At 38.7% G+C, this 25,352-nt stretch overlaps 1 protein-coding gene across 1 annotated transcript in view; it reads right to left on the reverse strand.

The window, feature by feature from the left end:
* The window catches only part of nwk (FCH and double SH3 domains nervous wreck), a 493,235-nt gene that overhangs the window by 384,759 nt on the left and 83,124 nt on the right, over positions 1-25,352 (reverse strand). Inside the window, exon 5 of the mRNA XM_090406304.1 lies at positions 19,046-19,190. Coding sequence (XP_090262430.1) covers positions 19,046-19,190 — 145 coding nt within the window. The remainder of the gene's footprint in view (positions 1-19,045; positions 19,191-25,352) is intronic.

Here is a 25,352-nt window from a genome sequence, read left to right on the forward strand (position 1 = left end):
TCTATCCATCAAACTTTGCAGTCCACACTCCCTCAGTCGATCCTCATAACTCATATTGTACAGTCCTAAAACCATCTTTGTTATCTGCCTCTGTACCCTTTCCACAGTCAATTTATCCCCTTCAAATCCTGGGGACCAAATATGAGAACAATAGTCTAAGTGTGGTCTGATCACAGTCTTACAATGGAATGATAACTCTTTTATCTCTGCAGGTCAGCGTCCTTCTCAGTATTGCAGCAATCCTCTGAGTTATCCTCACCACCTTTGCAATATGCTCCCTGAATTTCAGTTTTCTGTCAATCATCACCCTCAGATCTCTTGTCTCCCCTACCTTCTCCAGTACAGCTCTTCCAATCGAGTATGCATCCTCCCATCGATGGATCACAAACCTCAAGACTTTACATTTTGCTGCATTGAACCGACACCACCATTCATTTGCCCATCTGTTTAGTTTATTCAAATCCTCTTGCAGGGCTGCCACATCTGCACTATTACTGATAATCCTTCCCAGCTTCACATCATAACTAATAATTAAGGAATTGACAACGTATGCTAGAAATATAAATTAAATAAACTTTTTAAAGAATGCCGATGGTAGGGAGGTAACTGAATCAGTTGAGATAGTTGAGTTACTGAGTGAGCACTTTGCAAAAGTATATCATCCAGGTGGTGACATTGCAGAAACGAATAAACCAGTAGATTATACGGGAATTGTGGTTAATGAAGTGGAGGTGAGTAGTCTATTGCATAACCTCAATGTCAATCCATCTGTGGGATTGGATGGTATACCAGCTCGTGTTGTATGAGAAGCAGCTAAAGAATTGTCAGTACCCTTGACCATTTTGTTTAATTTGAGTCTCGGGTCTGGGTTAGTCCCGAGCGGGTGGAAAGAGGGGAAAATAGTTCCACTGCATAAAGGTGGTTCCAAGACTGCTGTAGTAAATTACCGACCGATTAGCATATCAGGAATCATTGTCAAGGTCTTAGAGAAAATAGTCAAGAGGAAAATACAAGATTGGATAGAAGAAAATGGGATACTGTATCGGGGACAGCATGGTTTTGTGAAGGGTAGGTCATGCCTCAGTAACTTGCTCACGTATTATAACACAGTGACGGCTGAACTGGATAGGGGTAATGGGTTTACGGTGATTCTACTGGACCTTGCCAAGGCCTTTGACAGGATTCCACATGGAATTCTAATCAGTAAATTGCAGCATATGGGAATGGACATAGGGTTGGTGAGATGGATAGGAGGGTGGTTGATGGAGAGATATCAGAGAGTGGTTTACTCGGGAGTAGAGTCCACAAGACGGCCTGTGACTAGTGGTGTGCCACAAGGATCTGTTCTTGGACCACTGCTGTTTAATTTGTTCATAAATGATATAGGAAATGATTTGAGAGGAACAGTTCATTTGTTTGCGGATGATGCGAAGTTGGGTAGGGCAATAGTGAATGCAGATGACGTCAAAATTTTGCAGGATGATTTGGATAGATTGGAGGTCTGGGCTAAGGAGAATGGATGTCAGTTTAATGTGGCAAAATGTAAGGTTATGCATTTTGGGGTGAAAAGATTGGCGGCAGTTTACTGCATTGGTGGAACCGTGCTCCAGGAGGTTGATGAGGCACGAGATTTAGGAGTGTTGGTAGATAAGGAATTGAAATTTAGGGGACACATTGCAAAAGTGACCAAAACAGCTCATCAAATCACTTGGTTGCTGAAGAATACGATGACAAGCAGAGACAAGCAGGTTATTGTTCCTCTGTATCGAGCCTTGATAAGACCCCATCTAGACTACTGTGCTCAGATTTGGTCACCTAGGTTTCTTCTTGATGGGGAGGAGGTGGAGAGGATCCAGAGGCGAGTGACCAAGATGATAGCAGGTCTGTGGAATGAACCGTATGAGAACAGGTTGAGGATTTGTGGGTTGCAAAAATTGGTTGATAGGCGGAGGAGGGGAGATATGATTGAGACATTCAAATTACTGAAGGGTTTCTATAAAATTAATTCAGAAGATATTTTTGAGAACAGGGCTGGTTGTGGGAAGACTAGGGGACATCCATGGAAACTGGGCAAAAGTGTGGTTAGTAAAGGTTTAGAGCTGGGTTCTTTACTTTTAGAGTAGTGAATGAGTGGAATGCGCTCCCTGAGTCTGTGGTGGATGCTGTGACAGTGAATGAGTTTAAGGCGAGGTATGATAGATACTGTATGAATGTCAAATAGTTGTGATGAATATGATTTGGGGTCTCCCTCGATGAGTCCAATGACTCCCTGGAGTTGCCCGTAATAATAATAATAATAATAATAATAATAATAATAATATATACTTTCCGATATTTCGGCAAACGTCACGTTGTCATCTTCTTGGGAACTTAATACAAAGACACGTGCACACAAGTACTACATAACAGCAAATGGGAACTGAAGCTAGGAAGCTAACATTTTCCTAAAGTCCTTATGGTGCCCCCTGGCAGGCTATATTGGTAGTTCTTGGCCTTTGGGCTGAAGTTCTTCTGATAAATGTTTCCCAAATTTGGGGAAGTCTCATGCATCCAAATTTGTTGAGGTTTGGCATGTTCCTAAAGGCTGAAGCTGATTCCATGAATAGTCTTTCGTATTTGAACTTGCTACGTTCATCTGTGGCAGACATGATGAGGAAGAGGAAGTTTGCATTTTATGTGTGCAGGAGACAAGGTGGAAAGGGGGAAAGGCAAAGGAACTGGGAGATGGATATAAATTGTTCTACTCTGGAGCAAATAACGAGGGAAGAAATGGTGTAGGAATTGTGGTGTGTGGCAGAATGAAGGGTGAAGTACTGGACATGGGTAGAAGGAATGACAGGATCATGCAAATGAAATTGGGTCTTGGAGAAGAGCGGGTGGTCGTATTATGTGTATATGCCCCGCAAGTTGGTTGTACAGCAGAGGAAAAAGATGAGTTCTGGAACGTGTTAGATGAAGAAATGAGGAAATTGGAAGAAAATGAGATTGTGATTGTCGGAGGAGACTTGAACGGGCACATAGGAAGACAGAATAGAGACTGTGAAAGGGTGCATGGTGGCCACGGAGTGGGAATGATGAACCAGGAAGGAGAGAGGGTTGTGGACTTTGCAGTAGTGTTTGATCTGGCAATTGTGAACTCGTTTTTCTACACGAGGGAAGAACATTTGATAACATTTAGGAGTGGTAACAACAGCTCACAAATTGACTACATTTTGACTAGAAGAAAACATCTTAAGGTTGTGACAAACTGTAAAGTAATTCCAACAGATCAAGTAGCACAACAACACCGACTGCTGTGCGCAGACTTTAAAATAAGATCGAAGATAAGAACTTCTGGATGCCATGGGATGAAGACAATTAAGTGGTTTCGCTTAAAAGAGGAGAGTGTGTGAGGAATCGTTTTAGGGAGAGGGTGTTAGAGAGGATTTCGGATGGACTGGAAAGTGTACAAGATTGGTGGAAACATAATTCAAAAGTAATCCTGAGCTGTGCAATCGAGGTGCTTGGTGAGACATCTGGAAAGATTAGAGACCAGAAGGAGGGTTGGTGGTGGAATAATGATGAACAAGTGGCAGTGACAGCTAAGAGGAAGGCAAAGCAGTGAGTCAAGAGTGGAAGAGGACAGAGAGATGTACAAAGAGAGAAAGCAAGAAGCCAAGAGAGTTGTGGCACAGGCGAAGGCCATGGCATATCAAGATCTGTATGATCAATTAGAAACAAAGGAAGGACAGAGAAAAATTTACCAACTAGCGAAATGTAGAAATAAAGCAGCAAAGGACATCTTACATGTGAGGCAGATCAAAGATGCTGAAGGAAGAGTATTATGGAGGGATGTGGACATAAGAAACAGATGGAGAATGTACTTTGAGGGACTTTTGAATGAGGAAAATGCAAGGACTCACAGAGGAGATGGGCAGCCTTCTGAGGGGATGGTGCAGAACATCAGTAGAATGGAAGTCACGGAGGCCATGAAGAGGATGAGGAATGGAAAATCGGTGAGTCCCGACAGAATTCCAGTGGAGGCATGGAAGGCACTGGGGGAAGAGGGAATTGACCTGTTGTGGGACCTGTTCATGAAAGTTTGCCAACAGGAAAATATACCTGAGGAATGGAGGGAGAGTACTCTTATTCCCATCTACAAGGGTAAAGGGGATGCACAAGACTGTAAAAATTACAGAGGAATAAAGTTGATGTCCCACACAATGAAGATCCTAGAAAGGGTTCTTGATGGTAGATTGAGGAAGGAGGTGAAGATTGCAAAGGAACAATTTGGCTTCATGCCTGGTAGATCAACAACAGATGCTATCTTTGGGTTACGACAGATGATGGAAAAATATCGAGAGAAACAAAGGGAGCTACATCTGGTATTTATTGATCTGGAGAAAGCATATGATAGAGTGTCAAGGCAAGAAGTCTGGAGGTGTCTGAGGGAGAAGAAGGTGCCAGAGAAATATGTCAGGTTGGTGCGGGAAATGTACAGAAATGTGAAGACAAGTGTTTGGACCTGTTTAGGACAGACAGAAAGTTTTCAAGTAACAGTTGGCTTGCATCAAGGGTCAGCATTAAGTCCGTTTCTGTTTAATATTGTGATGGAGGTGGTAACAGAGGAGGTGAGAGAAGATGCGCTTTGGACAATGTTGTATGCAGATGACATCTTGCTGTGTGTAGATTCAAGAGAAGAAGTGGGAACTAAACTGGAAAGATGGAGAAAAGTACTGGAAGAGAGAGGTATGAGACTGAGCAGAAGTAAGACAGAGTATATGTGTTTCACAGTGGGCGGCGGCGGCCAGGAGACAGATCTGGAGCTGGAAGGAAATGTCATCAGGAAGGTGAGAGACTTTAGATACTTAGGTTCAACAGTGGAAGAAGATGGAGGTGCTGAGAAGGAAGTGGCATGCAGGATACAAGCGGGTTGGAGGAACTGGAGGGAGATGACTGGAGTGTTATGCGATAAGAGGGTGCCGATCAATCTGAAAAGCAAACTTTATAGGACAGTAGTGAGGCCAGCTATGACATATGCTATAGAAACTGTGATCCTGAGGAAAAATAACATCAGCAGGATGGAAGTAGCAGAGATGAGAATGCTTAAGTGGATGTGTGCGGTGTGACCAGAAAGGATCGTCTGAGAAATGACTATGTCAGGGGAACAGTGAAAGTTACGAACTTAGGAGCAATAATACAGGAGGCAAAGTTGAGATGGTTTGGTCATGTGATGAGGAGGGAGGACGAATATGTGGGAAGAAGGGTCATGTAGATGGATGTGCAAGGAAGGCGGAAGCGTGGGTGGCCAAAGAAGAGATGGAGGGAGCTGGTAGAAGAGGACTTGAAGATGAAGAACTTGGATGTGTGACAGCCCAAGACAGGAAGGTGTGGAGGAGACTCATTACAAACAGTGACCCCACTTAAGTGGGAGAAGCTGCAGAAGAAGAAGAAGAAGAAGAAGAAGATTTGAACTTGCTACGGTGTATTACTGTAGCTTTCTTCCATCTTATTCTGTGGCGAATATCCAGAGTGTGGTCTGCAAGCCCAGAGTGGCTGTATTGGTGAAATCGGATGTAATCCTTGTGTTCTGAGATTTTGATATTTGCTGTCCTGCCTGTTTGGCCAAAGTAGGACAATTTACAGCTGCAAGGAACCTGGTATACACCAGGTAGGTCTAGGGGAGGTGATTGGTCTTTAGTGGAGCGGATAAGGGATGCCAATTTTCTGTGTGATCTGTAACAAGTGGTCAAGTCATGTTTTTTTAAGATTTTGTTGATTTTTTCCGAGGTGCGCAGACGTAGGGAATGGTGATGGATTTAGAGTAATCTTTTTTGTGAAGGGGGGGAAGGTGGGTTGTGGATAACTGGTTTAAGTAATTTTTAGATTCTTTTGGGGGGGTAGCCATTGGCTGAGAAAGTGTCACGGATGTGATTTAGTTCAGTGGTTAGGGCTTAATCGTTTGAAGAGATTATTTTTGCCCTGTTGAATCAGAATGAGATGGAAGAAAGCTACAGTAATACACTGCAGCAAGTTCAAATATGAAAGACTATTCATGGAATCAGCCTCAGCCCTTAGGAACATGCCAAACCTCAACAAATTTGGATGCATGAGACTGCCCCAAATTTGGGAAACATTTATCAGAAGAACTTCAGCCCAAAGGCAAAGAACTACCAATATAGCCTGCCAGGGGGCACCATAAGGACTTTAGGAAAACGTTAGCTTCCTAGCTTCGGTTCTCATTTGCTGTTATGTAGTACTTGTGTGCACGTGTCTTTGTATTAAGTTCCCAAGAAGATGGCAATGTGACGTTTGCCGAAATATCGGAAAGTATATATTAAAGTTTATTTAATTTATATTTCTAGTATACGCTGTCAATTCCTTAATTATTAGTTATCATGTTTAACCAGCGTATAAGCCTCTCTACAAGAACCAGCTTCACATCATTTGCAAATAACTGAACGTCCCCTTGCAATCCATTGACAATATCATTGATATAAAGGCTGAACAATACAAGTCCCAGTACTGAGCCCTGTGGAACCATACTTGTAACCTTCTGCTTCCTTGATATTGCCCCACCATACACAACTCTCTGATACCTATCAGTCAGCCAATCCTGAATCCAATTGACTAACCCAACATTTAAACCCATGTGCGCTGCAACATAATTATCAGCTTATGATGTGGCACCCTGTCAGATGCCTTTGCAAAATCCAAAAAAATGGCAGTATATGCCTTTCCCTCATCAACTGCTCTTGTCACTTTATTATAAAAGGTAATCATATAACTTAAGCAAGAGTGCCCCTTAACAAATCCATGTTGATTCTCACAGATAACATTACCCTCATCTGCCCTATGCTGTATATAGTCACTCACTAATTTCTCCAAGACCTTAACAACTACTGATGACACACAAACAGGCCTATAATTAGACACTTCCAGTTTGCTACTGCCTTTATGTAGCGGCACTATCTTACCTTCCTTCCATTCCCTGGGTACCTTTCCTGCAGTCAGACTTTTATTGAAAAGCCAGGTCAACAGACCTGTCAGTTCTTGAGCACATTTTCTCAAAACCCGTGGTGAAATACCATCCAGTCCATAGCTTTACTGGTATCCAGAGTACTCAGCATTTGGAACACACTCTCCTCTTACACTTCTAAACCTCGAACCTGCCCTATCCCTCTAGTATTAAAACTTACTTCTCCAGGATGACCTACTCCACTAAAGTGTTTATTGAACAACTCCACTATGTCCTCTGCATCAGCCACTCTATTCCAATTTTTATCCCACAATGTCATTCTCCCATAATCATTTTCCTCCTACTAGCCACATAGCTAAAAAATTCCTTAGGATTTTCTTTGGATCTTAGTGACAGTATCTTCTCATATTCCAGTTTTGCATTCCTTACCATATTAGTCACTCTCTTGGCCTGAGTCTTATATTCTTCATGCATCTGCTCTCCACTCCCTCTCCTTATATCTCTTCCATAACCTCTTTTTCACCTGCAGTTCCTGTTTGATATTGTTTGTCATCCACTTTACACCAAATTGTGTCCACTTCTTCACCCATGGAATACAGCTTACTATTGCTGCTAACAAATATTCTTTTGTAATTTCCCAAGCACTAATGATATCCTGGCCTTCCAATTCTGCCACCATGGAACTGCCCCTAATTGATACCTAAGACTATTGTAATCACCTGCTTATAATTCCACATATGTTCCCTTTTCTTTGATACACGGCATGTCTGTTCATCATCCAAGTCAAAACCACATGGTCACTCTCTCTCCAACTGGCGGGAGAGATGTCATCTCACTTATTATTAGCTCTTCTGATGCTATGACCAAATCCAAAACTCTTGAACCTCTTGTTCCCTCTATTACATGCTGCAAAGACATTTGTCCCTCAAGAATTCCAGAAATTTTATCCCCTTCTTACTACTTGCATTTTCCTCTTCCCAGCTCATACTGCTGTAGTTAAATCTCCCATAACAATCATTCTTCTTGCACTTGCCAAGCTCAACTGCCTAAACATCTCCTGGTCCCCACCGTCTGTGCTCCCTGGTTTAATGCAACACCCCACTAAATATCCTGTCTTGGCCACTTCTACCTCACACCATATGTTTTCAAAACTATTTGTGCCACTGCCTTCCAAAGCCTCCACTCCTCTTAGAGGAAAAGTTGACCCTTGTTAGATATCTAAACAGAATAATAAAAAATGAATACCAGACATACAGAAATGTTTTCAGAAAATTTGTAGAATGGAGAAAAGTTAATAATGGTAAATATCTACTGGATTTCTGTTCCACACCTGAACTAGTCATTACTAACACCATGTTCCAACATAAAGATGTACACAAATTCCCATGGAGAGAAGACAAGAAATAAGATAAGTTTCACTGACAATGTTATTATGGATAACAATATATATTCATGCTGGTTCAGAATACAAGATTACACAGGGGATTTAAATGGAAAGCATTTAGTTTACCATTTAGTTCAGAGAAGGTTGAATATGAATTTCATACTGAAAAGGAAAAGTAGGTTAGGCAGTTTTTAAAAAAAATCGAAGCAAGCAGCTTTCAGAGGTGAACTACAGACTCAGAGATACAAATATTATTCAAGAAAATATGAAAGCATTTGACAATAAGAAGCAAACCTTGGACTCTGGCAGAAACCAGAAAGGCATGTGCTGAAATTGTCTGCAAGGATAGAAAAATGAGAGCTCCGAGGTAGAAAGGGCAAGGAGTTATTATTACTATGCAACACCTCCAGGGAGTCCAAAGACTCATCGAGGGAGGGCACCCATTCCACAACTCTCTGCCTCCACCAGTCCACCAACCCCACCACCCGCACCAACACAATCTACTGCCAACCGCCACCACTTTCACAGACAACCATATTTGGCAGGAGAGCGGATACACTAACTAATGGCTATCAATTCAATGTTAGTAACTGTAAAGTTTTGCAAAGCAACTGATATAGCCACAAGAAAGAACATATCTTAAAACCCTTTAACCAACAGGTTTCATCAAATTGTAATCATTTGTTCCTTTTCTTTTAGGAAATCTAAGATATGTCAGAGGTTTTGAAGAAATTCGAAGACACAGAGGTGCAGGCCATCATCAAGTTTTTCGTGCTGCAAAAAAAGTCTGCAACTGAGATTCACGAAATTTAAACTTTGTGAGAGACTTTAGGGGACTGTACCCCAGCATATCCAACAGTTACCAGATGGGTAGCTAAGTTTAAAACTGGACATCCTGGGACAACGTATACCCACAGGTCAGGAAGATCTTCACAAGCAATCACATCTGAAAACATTGATTCTGTGCGTGCCATGATCCTTGATAATAATACATGAATACCAGCCAAAAACATTGCAAAGACTGTGGGGATATCCAGGTAACAAGTTGGGATCATTATCCACCAAGAACTGGACATCCAGAAGTTTTCAGTGAAGTGAGTCCCCAAATGCTTGAATGCAGATCAAAAGAGAGAACATGTTGATGTCATCTCAAGGGATTTTGGGTCATTTTGAGAAATCAGGTGCAAATTTTTTGGCTCGTATTGTGACTGATGATGAAATATAGCTTCATCACTGTGACCCAGAGAGCAACCATCAGTCAATGTAGTGGAGATACATGGCCAAAAAAGTTCCAAACCCAAAAGTCAGCAAGGAAGGTTCTTGCCACACAGGAGCCAGTACTACTGGAGAGTGAAGTGAGGTGGGCACTGCAACAGCTATTCAGTAAGAAGGCACCGGGAGGAAATGGAATACCTATTGAGCTGCTCAAAGCCCTGGGAGAAAAGGCAGTTAAAATTTTAACAGCTCTATGTCAGCGAATTTGGATCACAACTAATGGCCTAGGGAATGGAAAAAATCAGTTTACATACCTTTATTGAAGAAAGGTGATGCAAAAGAGTGTGAAAATTACAGAACTATAGCACTGATTTCTCATGCAAGTAAAGTCTTACTTAAGATCATTCAGAAAAGACTGGAACCGTTCATGAAGAGAAAAATGCCAGATGAACAAGTAGGATTTCGAAAAGGCAGAGGAACAAGAGATCAAAAATGCCAATGTGAGATGGGTAATAGAAAGAGCACAGGAATATCAAAAGAATGTCTACCTTTGTTTTCTTGACTATAGCAAGGCTTTTAACTCTGTAGATCATGTGAAACTGTGGAATGTGTTAAGAACAATGGGAGTACCAGAGCATTTCATTATCCTTCTGAGGAATTCTTTATTATGAACAAGAAGCTACTGTCTGAACAGATCTTGGAGAAACTGAGTATTTCACAATAGGTAAAGATGCGACAAGGATTTATTTTATCTCCGTACCTGTTTAACTTGTACACAAATACATTTTAAGAATGGCAGGGCTGGAAGAGTCTTCAGTTGGAATTAAAATTGGTGGAAGAAATATTAATAATTTGAAGTATGCAGATAATACCACCTTGCTAGCAGAATGCAAAGAAGATTTGAAGGAACTTATTATGAAAGTTAAAGAAGAAAGTACTAAATATGGTCTTAAACTTAACCTCAAAAAGACAATTATGGCAACATGTGAACTTAATAATTTTGAAGTAGATGGGGAGAAAATGGAAGTAGTTAGCAATTTTGTGCTCCTAGGATCCCAAATTGATAAAGATGGTTATTGTACTGAAGAAGTTAGAAGAAGATTATTACTCGGAAAGAAAGCAATGACAAATTTAAGCAAGATCTTTAAAGATAAAGATATTAGACTCACAACAGAAATCAGAATTGTGAAAGCAATGGTATTCCCTGTGGTACTGTATGGATGTGAAAGTTGGACTCTGAGAAAGAGTGAAAGAAGGAAGATAGATGCATTTGAATTATGGGTTTGGAGACGCTTACTAAGAATACCATGGACTGCAAAGCAAACCAGTAAATCAGTGATAGACAAAATAAAGCATCAGAATCACCAGGAGTCGAAAACGACTTGATGGAACATAACAACAAAAACAATCCTTACCAAGTATTTTAAATAAAGGTGAAGCAGCAGTTTATTCAGTAGCTCTGAAAGAATTAAATCTGAAGGAAAAACGTTGCATGAAACTGAACAGAGGTATGTTGCCTCATCCACCCTATTTACCAGACCTGACCCCACCTGACTATTCCCAAATTAAAAAAAAAAAACATTTGAAAGGAACAAAATTTACCACAGACAATGAAGTCATATCTGCATTTGAGGACTGGTTTGTGCAACAAGGAAAAGTCTTTTCCTTGTTGCAAATGATGCAGCAGAGCTGTAACAAGCATATAATTGCCGGCCTGGTTGGCCGAGTGGTTAGCATATCCGCTCTCCAGCCAAAAGGCTGTGGGTTCAAATCCTACCGTGGGCATGGATGTTTGTGATTGTCTGTGAAAGCACTAGTGGTGGTAGTCGGCAGTAGATGGCGTTGGTGATAGATGATGAAGGTTGGTGGAATAGTGAAATGAAGAGCTGTAGAGTTGATGCCCTCCCTCAATGAGTTTTGGACTCCCTGGAGGTTTGATATAATAATAATTATTATTATTATTCATATATACTTATTCATAACACTTTGTGGGGAATACTTAGAATAATGTGTAAGTTACATGGTTCTACCTCAATTCCTTCATGGTGATTATTACAACTTTTCAGCATACCCTTGTATATTGATGGAATACTACTTGGAATAACTGAATGAGACTAAAGAACTTAGAGTTATGGCAGAAAGGAAGTTGAAATTCACATAGTGAAATTTTCAAATACAACTCAGAGGATAATTTATGTTGAAATGAACATTGGTGTGTAAGGATGTGGAAATTATTTTTCCTCATTGCAAGGTCCTGATGAACAAAATGAACAAGGTGAAAAAAATGTTAGAATGTCCTGATGAAGAAATGAACGAGGTGAAAAAATGTTAGAATTTGCTGTGGACCACGAGATGATGATCTGTAACATAAGATTCCAGCAAAAGGAGTGTAGAAAATGGACGTGCCGATCAAATGATGGGAAAACCAAGAACAAGATTGAATGATTACGATTAAAAGAAAATAGATTAGATCAGTACAACAGTGTTTAACTTTTCAAGGAACGGATATAGATTTGGATAGTTTAGTGATCGCAAACATCAAATTGAAATTAAAAAGAAAATATAAACCACATCATCAGAAACTAAGAGAAACAGCAAGAATAAGTGAAGCAGAAATAGGAAGAGGGTACAAAATAGTGTTAGAAGAGAAACTTCTAAAGTGTGGACAAAGAAAAAAAAATTCAAATATTGACCGAGTGGTTAGTGTATCCGCTCTCCAGCCAAAAGGCTGTAGGCCTGAATTCTGCCGCAGGCACGGATGCTGAGACTGTCCACGAAAATGAGAGTGGTCAGCGGTAGACGGCACTGGTGCAGATGATGAAGGCAGCCGTGGCCAGTGGAGATGGACAGCCGCAGAACAGATATCTCCCTTAATGAGTCCCCTGTATCCCCCAGAGGCACCACGCGATAATAATAATAATAAGAGGTAAAGGAGTAATGAAGATGATAGAAGATACAGTTGAAAAAACAACACCAGAAGAAGAGAAGATCAAGAAGAAGTGGATTAGACAAGAAACACTGAAGTTAATACAGGAGAAGAGAATGTTGAAGATAAGAAGAGATACATCAGAACAAATAGAGGAGCAATATAGAAGAAAGCATAATGAGGTGAAGAAAGCAGTCAGAATGGATAAAATGAAATGGTTAGAAGCTCAATGCAATAATACAGAACAGTACTATGGAGAGCATAGAACTAGGGAGGTGTATAAAATGATCAGAACTATTAGATTATCAGAATTATAGGCCAGTCTATGCGTCATCAGTTGTTGTTAAGATCTTGGAGAAAGTAGTGAGGGACCATATACAGCATTGGGCAGATGAGGGTAATGTTATCTGTGAGAGTCAACATGGATTTGTGAAAGGGCGCTCTTGTTTTAGCAATATGCTAGCTTTATAATAAAGTTACAAGAACATTAGATGAGGGAAAGGCATATATTGCAATTTTCTTAGACTTAGCGAAGGCATTTGACAAGGTGCCACATGATAAGCTGATATTTAAGTTGCAGCACATGGGTCTGGATGTCAGATTGGTCAACTGGATTCAGGATTGGCTGTCTGATAGGTATCAGAGAGTTGTGTACAGTGGAGCAGTTTCAAGGAGGCAGAGGGTTACAAGTGGGGTCCCACAGGGCTCAGTACTAGGACCTATATTGTTTAACCTTTATATCAACGACATTGCCAGTGGATTTTCATCGCACATTTAAAAAAAGTAATGGATACAATGAAGGAAGATGAAAAAGGAATATCAGTACATGGAATGAGAATTAACAATATCTGAGATTTGCAGATGACATTGCTATTATTGAAGAAGACAAAAGAGAACTACAAGAAACATTGAAAGTGTTAAATGAGGAAGGGAAGAGATTTGGACTTGTTATGAACTTGGAAAAAACAAAGACAATGATATTTGGTGAGAAGAACATGAAACAAAAGATACAAGTGAATGGAATTCATACAGAAAATGTAGAACAATTCACATATTTGGGAAGTAAAATGACATATGATTTGGACTGTAAAAAAAAAAGAAATAAAGACCAGGATAGCAAAGGGAAGAACAAATCTGAAGGCTATGTGAAAAGTCAAGTGATCAGTCTGCAAACAAAACTAAGAGTACTAGAAACATGCATCCTTAGCGGTGTACTGTATGGATCTGAAATCAGGATAATAAATAAGGAATCAAAAGAAAATAATTTTTGCATTTGAAAGAACCTATTACAGGAAGATTTTAAGAATAGGATGGGTTCAGAAAATCACAAATGAAGAGCTCTATTGAAAGATACAACCAAAGGAGAATCTAATGCAGAAGATTATATAATGGAAGCTGGAATTATTTGGATACATCTGCAGAATGAGTGAGGACCGGAAGATAAAGACTTTCATGTTTGGTATTATGGATGGTGTAAACAGAAGAGGTAGACCATGAAGAGAATGGATAGACAACATAAAGGACTGGTGTGGAATGGGTTTACAGAAACTGCAACACTGCACACTGGACAAAGAAAAGTGGAAGAAGATAGTGAAGAAGGCATCAGACACCAACGCGTAGTTAGAAGAACTGCCTCCTGGAAAAGAATATAGCATATTGAAAGTTCCTAGTAAATAAGTAAGCATATGCTCAGATAGCATACAGAGAAAAATGTGAGAAATGAAAGCAATTTGTAAAAGTAGCTAAACAGAAATCTTAGAAAGACTTTGGTAAGAATATACATGAATATCAGAAGGAATTTCTCAGAGGAAAAAAAAATGGGGGGGGACATGAAAAGCTTAGAAATGAAGGAAAGAATACTTTTAAAAGAATCAAAGATGAAATGTGACATGAAAAATGCAGATAAAGATATCTAGAGTAATTACTTTGAAAAATTATTAAATGAAACAAGAAGTAATATTATTATTAATGCCTGTCCTCAATGGAGTCAAACACTCATAGAGGTACACACTATCACAAAACAAAACTCAAATAGTGCCTTAAATCATTCACTGCATTCTCAGCCAATGCATTCCACTCATCAACTCTTCATGAAAAGAACCTGTTTGAAACTCATCTCTCGAAACCAATATAGTTTCGAGAGATGGTCTCTTGTTCTACCCTCCCCTCTCCCATTCTGTGAAAAATTTCTTCCAGTAGAGGACCCAGTAACAACCCATGACCAACTTAAATGTATCAATCATATCTCCTCTCACTCATGAAATGGCAAATTGCATTACCTTAATCTATCATCACATCCCACATTACAAACACCAGTTACCACCTCAGTGAATTCTCTCTGGACTCTTTCAAGAGGAATACAATTGAAAGTACATTATCAATATTTCAGGTAGAAAAAGCCATAACTTGAAAAGTGGAATGACAGCTGAAGTAGACAGTATTTTTTGCAGTAGAACAGAGAATAACTCAGGAGATATACAAAAGCTGAGTGAGTGTCATAATGTAGTGAAACATCAGTTTTTGGTCACATAACTTTATTACCAAATGACAACACTAGATGGCCTGATACATCGTACCATTTGAAAATGGAGATTTTCGATGGTGAAGCGTGAGCATGTTGTGTGTTTTGGTTTGAGAAAACGAAGTCTGCAACACAAGTTCAGAGGAATTTCTGCATGCAATATGGCAAAGAACCTCCTAGTAGATGCATGATCTACACATGGCAAAAGAATCTTGTCAAAACCGGCTGTTCTGTGCATCATCCAAGGTCAACAGAAGGCTACGTGCTGCCAATGCTGTTGTAGAAGAAGTTTGGGAAAGTTTCCAGAGGAGCCCTGGAAAGTCAACCAGACAGGTGTCTTGTCAAATTGGAATTCCACATGTGACTGTGTGGCATTTTATGACAGTGTCTACATTTAAGGCCCTACAAATTTACCCTTGTACAACATTTGAAGAAAGACGATAAGAAGATACACCAGGATTTCTGTATAGAAATGATCAGTAGGATAGAACAAAATTATTTTTTTGGATACGATCATTTTCAGTGATGAGTAGACTTTTCACATAAGCAGGCAAGTAAACACTCAACTGCAGAATTTGGGGAAGTGAAAATCCACATGTCATTGTATAACATGTTCGTGGTGGCCCAAAGGCTAACGTGTTTTGTGCCATAAGCAAGAAGAAAAAATGTATGGACCCTTCCTTTTTTTCAGAGTCTACCGTTAATGGTAGTATGTATCTGGACATGCTACAAGGGTACCTAATACCACAATTAGATGACGATGACCACGATAGATACTTACATTTCCAGTAAGACGGATCACCTCTCATTACCTGACAGATGTGAGGTCATACCTCAACACCCATTTTCCAGGCAGATGGATTGGTAGAGGGAGGTGCCTGTAGCATAATCACTGTGTTCCCCCAACCTTACACCATTAGATTTTTTTCTTGTGGGAGTTTGCGAAAGATTGAGTGTTAGTGCCACCACTACCAGCCAATTTGAATGAGCTGCGTTCCAGAATTAATGCTGCCATTGCTGATGTTACTTCAGATATGCTCTGCCAAGTGTGGCAGGAAGTGTTATGCTACATTTGCATGGTAATAAAAATTTGTTCATCTATCGCTATTTACCTTCTATTGTCATTTAAAGTTGTATACCCCCCCTTTTGAAACACACCGTACACTGGAACTTTTATAGTGGCTGCACTGCGTAATTCAGAAAGCATGGTCATGTCGTTGAATTCCAAATGATTGGAGTACAGTGCTCAAGAGTGGATTAAGCCAACTGTGGGTCCCTGGCAGCACAATTTATGGGGGGGACCTAAAAAGTGTTTAAATATGTATATACTATGAATATAACTAGGGCTTCACTATAACAAAAAATTAACCACACAATGCATGATTTAATTTTTTATTTCAGAACATTGGAATAAATTTTTCTTTATAATAGCATCAGGCATAAAATATAGAAAAAAACAGAAAAAAAACTGAATTTGTTTTTATCTTCTTTTAAAAATAGTAGAAACTGTCCCAAATCATTATCAAAATGCATAATATCTATATTGTTCTTATAGATCTCTTTTAATTTTTCCACATGGTTCATTTTTTCTGGAATAGGTAAGCCTAAATCAAAGAATATTTTGGCCCCAATATTTTTTTCCTTTGAGCTCAGGGCCCCCTGGCTGCTGCTAGGTCTGACACCCAGTTGATCTGCCTCTGACAGCTCTCATGCTGCCCATCTATTAAACTGAATCGAGAATCGTAAACAAATTTCCCTATTAAGTGTTCCAAGTAAAACAATGCAAATATACTTGAAAAGAGTCTATGAAAACTTAAAGAACAGACCAGGTTCAGACTAAATAGGCTGTTAGGATCAGATCTTCACTTTAAGACAATGAGTTAAGCAGTCAAGGATCTATATTTAAATTTTGTAGCTCTAAAAGAACAGTCATACGACAAAATGCTAAGAGAAAAGCTGTTCATAATGCTATTATTATATAGTCTAAACAGGATATTAGGTCAACCAATATTAATCTATATTTGAGCCATAAATCATGAGTTTGAATTGAAGGAGGTACAGGAAGATAGTCTGATGTAAAATCAGGTGTAAGAAAAGGGTGTACACTAATTCCACTGTTACTCATCTATATAGATTACATGATGAAGGAAAGTCTCCGATTAGATCTAATATCAAAACTGGAGATGTTAATCTCAACTCTTTATATAAATGATGTTATTCTTAAAATCTAGTTTATTAACGAAATTGAATAACAAAGTTGGTATGAAAATCAGCAAAAAAACGACACCATGAAAGCACACAGGAACATAAAACATCGTACATACTGAATGGAGAAACTATTGAACAAGTAAAATATTTCAGCTATTTAGGCACAATTTTTAGTGAAAGTGGCAAATTATATATATGAAAATAGGCAATAGAATAAGCTGGTATAGTAGGGAAACAAGTTAATTGAATAAGTTATATATGGAATAAGAAAGAAAAAAGTCAAAACACCAAAGTAGTAGTACACAAGACAGTGTTCAATTTTAACTCACAGATCAGACAGTAGTATTAGGAATAAAACGGCTTGGTCAAATGCTTTAGACCACTGATATGACAATTCTAATAAAAATTAGGGGAGTGAACAGATGACATGGCAGAATCATATTAAAAATGAAGATATTAGGAAAGACTGCATTTTTAATATTCAGGAATGTGTGAGCAGAACTATTATATGGTGGTATGGTCACAAACAGAATGTGAAAGGAAAGGTTAACAAAACAGGTATTTGATGCTAGGATGACAGGAAAATGACCAAGAGGAAAACCAAGATCTAGAGGGATTGGTGCAGGTTAGACCAAAATATAAAATCCAATAATATCGGAGTCTGACAAATAGTAGACTAATTTGGAGGAAAATTGTCAATAGTCAGTTAGTAATAATGTAAACTTTTTATGTAGCACTGTCATAGTGCTACTATCATGGCATTCTGTGAACCCCTTCAGGCAGTGGTGAACTATGAAAATTTTAACAAAGGGCACGCATCGTCGAGGGAAAAAAAAAAAAAAAAAGGCCTAACTTAGCCCTTATAATACTTATATTGCGACTTTGTAGAGCTTCTGACAGATATGATAATTCCTGTAGGATATCAATCATTAATGCTAGATCTTATAAAAATTCCAAATTGAGAAGTCGGTTCAAAAAGCCCTTATATTTATCGTTCGATGCAAAATGCTTGTATAAAGCTGGGTAATTTCTCCACAAAGCAAGAGCCGTTCGTAAACTGCAAGCTGCCCATCGTAGTCCAAACACACGGTCGATCTTTAAAATTTCAATGCCAAGGTCTTTTGCAATCGTATTTAATTCTCGTTGATTTTTTGGTCATTGATGATAAAAAGCATATAATTTATCCATAAATCTTTCAAAATGATTTATTTCTTTAATGTTTTTTATCGAATCGTCTAAAGCTAAGTGTAAATGATGAGTGCAATACCAAATCACAACGTTTGGAAATTTTTGTAGAAGTTTGATTGCGACACCTGATTTGTTTCCTAACATTACACTAGCTCCATCAGAACAAAATGCAATGAAATGATTTTTTATATAGTTATCAGAAAATCCATATGAATTTAAAGTAGCAATTATAGTAGCATGTATACATTCCACAGTAGCATTTTCTAGTTCTACAAGATTATTAAACAAGAAGAACAAGGAGCTTGCAAATTTGAGAAAAATTTAACAAAAGGCTCGCGTGAGCCCCTTATAGCTCACCACTGCCTTTAGGGTATTATATATCAAGAAAAAGAATTTCATGAAGATAAAATCAACAGAAAAGGTGCAGAAAAAAAAAGTTCAAGTGAACAAAAACGAATTTCAATCGAGAAACCAATTAAAGCTGTTTAAAAAATGGATTTGAGGAGTTTTTTTATGTGATATTTTAGTCTAATAAATAGTAAACTCTGAATGCCATTAGTAAATGGTATTTGAAATACAATATCCTCTGCTGCTGTTGTGCAACTTGTATCTCATCATAAAAAAGTAAATAACCAAACAACATACTTTCTTAGCCATGTGAAGTTTGGTGGCCCGTAACGTCTTTGCACTTTCGGATATTTGTTGGTTATATACTTCCGCTGCAGCCAATCGTGCCTTGGCAATTTTCTCTGTCTCATCCAGCAATGTTCTCCAAACAGCATAGACAGTTCTATATAAAAATAGTAATGATACTATTATTATTACCATTATCCAGGCTATGTACGGATTCGGTCACAAGACTTATCATGGGGGTAGATATTTTATATTTAAACAGACATTTGAATCACACACAAATAAAATTATATTATAAATTATAATTATATTAAAACCAAGTGTGTACTAGACCAAGATATTCTTTTCTTTCTCTCTCTCTCTCTCACACACACACACACACACACACACATACACAAAGAAAGTTACTCATGATAATAAGGTTTCCAATATTTGGAAATGAAAACCAAAAACCTTATTATTTTCAGAGATAAAGAGCTCATGCTAAAAATTAATAATTTAATAACATATGAAGAATAGGAAATGCAATGATTAACATTAATGAAGCACCTGAAGATAACATAAAAAAAATAAATAAATATAAAGTTGTAATTCACAGAACATGAAACATTAATGCTTTAATAACAAGAAAATTAATTTATTCAACTCTGGCTAATTATTTTTGAAAAGTTTCATTCGCAAATGGCTATTTCACTTTAAAGATTTTGTTAAAAAAAAAAAAACAGAATGCAATGTACAATTCTATATAGCATTTATAAATTCTTAGATATACGGATAGAATCTGAATACTAGAATAATGGCTGATAGAGGCCTGAAGTTCAGAGGACACATCACGAGTGTAGCAAAAACTATATGGCACAGCACATTACTGCTATAAGGAACACACTGATTAGAGACAAGGAGATTTGATTTTGATAGGGCAAAGACATCAAATGTCATAATGCACCAGGACACAGGTTACAACAGCACATATGATAAATGTGTAGTAGGACTAACATCCATGCCCTTGACAGGATTTGAACCCACAGCCAGTTAGCTGGAAAATGGATACACTAACCACTCAGCCAACCAGGCCAGCAGAGGAGGAGGTTGTACTATTTTATAAGAGGGGCAGTGATCACCTCTCACGTGGACAACTGTGTAAATTTGGTCACCTGGTTTCCAATGTGATGAGGAAACACTGGAAAGGATTTAGGGATAACTAGGAAAATACCAGACTTCTAGAATGTCTTAAATACTAGACCTCTGCAGAGAGGATGAGTAAATGTAAGTTGCAAATTTTATTAGATAAATGGAAAATATGAGGTGATACGCCAGAGATAGTGAGGTTATGCTGATGAGGATAATTGTAACTGGAATGCATTGCAGAATTTCTTGCAAATGCTATAAGTGAGAATGAGTTTAAGGTACAATATGATATATTTCTAGTTGAGTTTTTATTTGTATGGGGTCAGTCCATTCCTTTACCATCCCTTAAGACTAGTCGAGCCCTCCTAGTGAGGGATTAAGTATGTATTTATGACTGTAGATCCGTGTATGTTCACGAGCCAGTTTGCCTGTTCTGAGGGATGAAAAACTTGGGTTTCTGGGTGAAGAAACCCTATACCTCCATATGAGACTGGCTAAATTACATTTAGTCAAAATAGACCAGATAAAGGTTCCTCATTATGCAAAAAGCATAACAACCAAGTCGTAATGCTTTTCAGCAAGTTTATTCTTTAACTTCTCAGATAAGTGTCCACAAAATGCATCAACAACAAGCATTCTAGGTAGGTTATAATAGAGATCTCAACTGTCTGTTCCACATTACTTTTAGCCAGTGTTCTATTCATTCAGCTCTCATCCATTCATATTTTTGAGCATATATATATATATATATATATCTGGGGAAAATCTCATTCTTAGGGATCATTTTCTAGATTAAAATTAAACATAGGAACAGCTTTCAGCCATTGGCAATTATTATTATTATTATTATTATTATTATGTAACACCTCCAGGGAATCCAAAGACTCATCAAGGGAGGGCACCTACTCTACAACGCTCCGTCTCCACCACTGTACCAACCACAACTACCTGCATCATCTACCACCGACCACCACAACTAGTATTTTCACAATTACAAACATCCATGCCGGGATTCGAACCCACAGCCTTTTGGCTGGAGAGCAGATACGCTAACCACTTGGTCAACCAGGCCATTAGTAATATATTGCTTTTTCATAACCCATGTGCATGATTTCTTTAGCATCGAGAGTATAGTTCTGAGGCATATTGAAGAACAGAGTTTCATTTGCATTTCCTATTTTACTTAATCCCAGTTTTGTTTTTTTTCTCTCAGTTGAATCATATGGTGCTGGAAGTTAAATAGCTTTTATTTAAATGGTAACAAAACATAATATTCAATTCAGTGGCATTCTGTATGTATGGATATCTTTCTTCCTTTCTATAAAATACTCAGTTGTTGCTTTGCAAGAGAATATGGAATTGCAGTCATTTCTCCAGTGTCAAATATTTGCTTCACTAATATCAAATTTAAGGCCTGCAGGTTACTTTTAAAAAAATGTGCAGTTCCATTGCACATTTCTCTGTGCATAATGTTTACTTTTGCATCAAATTGTAATCTTTTTAAAGACATTTTAAATGGTAATGGGAATAGAAATTATTATTATTCAGGCCTCCATGGAGTCAAAAGACTCATCATGGGAGGTCTTTCCTAGGAAACACAAAGTCTATCATACCACTCCTTGTACTCTCTGACTGTTCTTGCCTCACCACTATCAGGCAATACATTCCACAGTTCAACCACCTCCATGTAAAGAAACCACTCCTCACCCTCTTGCTTACAGCTTCCTTTTGCAACTTCCAGATGGCCTCTTGTCATCGCTCCTTCCTGCTGTTCCACTAAGTGAAAGAACTCCACAGTGCCAACCTGTAACTACCTCTCAACAGTTTAAAAGTCTCAATCATATCACCTCTCCTTCTATCTACCAAACTCTGGTCCACATTCTCTCAGCCGATCCTTATGACTAACATTATACAGTCTTGAAACCATCTTTGTTATCTGCCTCTGTACCCTTTCCACAGTTAATTTATCCGCTTCAAATCCTAGGGTCCAAATTTGAAAACAATAGTCTAAATGTGATCTAATCAGGGTTTATACAATTGAACAATAACTCTTTTATCTCTGCAGGTCAGTGTCCGTCTCAGTATTGCAACAATCCTCTGAGTTACCTTCACCACCTTTGCAATATGTTCCCTGAATTTTAGATTTCTATCAATCATCATCCCCAGATCTCTTGTCTCCCATACTCCCTCCAGTACAGCTCCTCCAATCGAGCATGCACTCTCCCATCGACGTGTATTCCAAACTTCAAGACTTTACCTTTTGCTGCATTAAATCGACATCCCCCATTCATTCGCCCATCTGACTAGTTTATTCAAATCCTCTTGCAGGACTGCCGCATCTGCACTATTACTAATAATCCTTCCCAGCTTCACATTATCTGCAAACAACTGAATATCCCCCAATCAACTGACAATGTCGATATAAAGGTTAAACAATACAGGTCCTAGTACTGAGCCCTGTGGGACCCCACTTGTAATCTTCTGCCTCATTGATACTGCCCCACCATACATAATTCTCTGATACCTATCAAACAGCCAATCCTGAATCCAGTTCACTAACCCAATATCTAAACCCATGTGCTCCAACTTAAATATCAGCTTATCATGTGGTACCCTTCAAATGAGTTTGCAAAATCAAAAAAATAGCAGTATATGCCTTTCCCTCATCAACTGCTCTTATCACTTTATTATAAAAGGCAGTCATATTACTAAAGCAAGAGTGCCCCTTAACAAATCCATGTTGACTCTCACAGATACCATTACCCTCATCTGCCTAATGCTGTGTATAGTCCCTCACTGATTTCTCCAAGATCTTAACAACTGCTGATGAAACACAAACCGACCTATAGTTAGACACATCCAGTCTGCTATGTCCTTATGCAATGGCACTATCTTACCTTCCTTCCATTCCTTGGGTACCTTTCCCATAGCCAGACTTTCATTGAAAAGCCAGGTCAATGGAGCTGTCAGTTCTTTAGCACATTCTCTCAAAACCTGTGGTGAAATACCATCCAGTCCCACAGCTTTACTGACATCCAGGGTATTTGGAACACACTCTCCTCTTGCACCACTAAACTTCGAACCTGCCCTATCCCTCTAGTATTAAAACTTACTTCTCCAGGATGAACTACTCCACTAAAGTGTTTATTGAACAACTTCACTATATCCTCTACATCAGTCACTCTATTCCCATTTTTATCCCACAATGTCATTCTTCCATAATCATTTCTCCTCCTACTAGCCACATAGCTAAAAAATTCCTTAGGATTTTCTTTGGATCTTAGTGCCAGCATTTTAATATTCCACTTTTGCATTCCTTACCATATTAGTCACTCTCCTGGCCTGTGTCTTATATTCTTCATGCATCTGCTCTCCACTCCCTCTCCTTATATCTCTTCCATAACCTCTTTTTCACCTGCAGTTCCTGTTTGATATTGTTTGTCATCCACTTTACACCAAATTGTGTCCGCTTCTTCACCCGTGGAATACAGCTTACTATTGCTGCTAACAAATATTCTTTTGCAATTTCCCAAGCACTAATGATATCCTGGCCTTCCAATTCTGCCACCATGGAACTGCCCCAAATCGATATCTAAGACTATTATAATCACCTATCTTATAATTCCACATACGTCCCCTTTTCTTTGATACTCCTGCATGTCTATTCATCTTCCAAGTCAAAACCACATGGTCACTCTCTCCAACAAAGGAAAGAGATGTTATCTCAGTTAACATTAGCTTTTCTGATGCTATGACCAAATCCAAAACTCTTGAACCTCTTGTTCCCTCTATTACATGTTCTCTATTACATATTACAATTCTTCAAGAATTCCAGAAATTCCATTTCCTTATTACTACATGTATTTTCCTCTTCTCAACTTATACTACTATAGTTAAAATCTCTCATAACAATCATTCTTCTTGCACTTGCCAAGCTCAACTGCCTAATCATCTCCTGCTCCCGCCCTCTGTGCTCCTTGGCTTATAGCAACATCTCACTAAATATCCTGTCCTTCCCACCTCTACCTCACATCATATGCTTTCAAAACCATTAGTGTCACTGCCTTCCAAAGCCTCCACTCTTAGAGGACATAAGTCATCACTTATCATAAGCAGTACTCCACCACTGCGTCTTCCTTTCCTATCCTGCCGAAAAATGCTGTACCATGCTACTTCTATTCCTGTTATTATAGGCTCTTCCATCAACCACGTCTCAAAGATCCCAATAATCTTTGGCCAGGCTGATGTTATCAGTGCCACCAATTCATCTCTGTTATTCCGGATACTCCTGGCATTAGTATAAAGCATAAAAATGTCACTGCTTCTATACCTATCATTATCTTCTTCAGACTCTACTGGACTCAAGAGTTACCTGATGTCGTCCCCCTTCCCCAAGCACCCATTCCCATAAGAGGCCACCTCCTGCTACCATCCACCCTGGGAATTCTAGTTTCGCTGCATTGGCACACCAACTCGTTCAGAAAACAGCAAATCTCTCCAGATGCCTATGTCCTACCGCATTCAAATGCAACTGGTCTCTCGCATACAGCTCCTTTCTGTCCTCAAATGCACTCCAAGCAACCACGTATTCCAATCCTCTCTTCTGACACATTCTGGCTATTATGCCATTCATTATTACTGCTCTTCTGCTCAGCTCGTCATTATCATACCTGGTTACCAGGTATGATAATGACTAATGTAACATGCACACTAATCTTTCCTCTCTGTGTTTTCTTTTGTACAACCTGAAGCATGAATCTCGGATCTCTTGCCACCCAATTTACACTGCCTCTCAAGTCATTCGTGCCCACCATCACAATCATATCATCTACCCTTTCACACACTTAATCGCCATAGCCACACTTTCTTTAATTCCTCCAGGAAAACACTCCTCTGGTATCCTATCTTGCACACCACACTATAGTTCAACTCAAAACACAATACTCAGCTGAAGTGAAAATTATGAATGAACAAGTATTTACATGCACTAATTATAATAATAATTAACAACCTTCCCCTGACAAACCAATCTTCCTTTCCACTTAAGCGGTAACATCCTTTTCTTTGTTTCTTTCTTTTCTTTTCTTTTTTTTTTTTTTGAGAATAACTGTAAGACACCACTGATTCTAAGACATTCCAATTTCAGAGACTTTAAAATGCAAAAAAACTGTATGTCTTTGAATCAAAAAAA

Source organism: Typopeltis vanoorti, chromosome 16 (assembly GCF_054136105.1).
Source record: "Typopeltis vanoorti isolate ZY-2024b chromosome 16, IOZ_Tvanoo_1.0, whole genome shotgun sequence".
NCBI classification, from domain to species: Eukaryota; Metazoa; Arthropoda; class Arachnida; order Uropygi; family Thelyphonidae; genus Typopeltis; species Typopeltis vanoorti.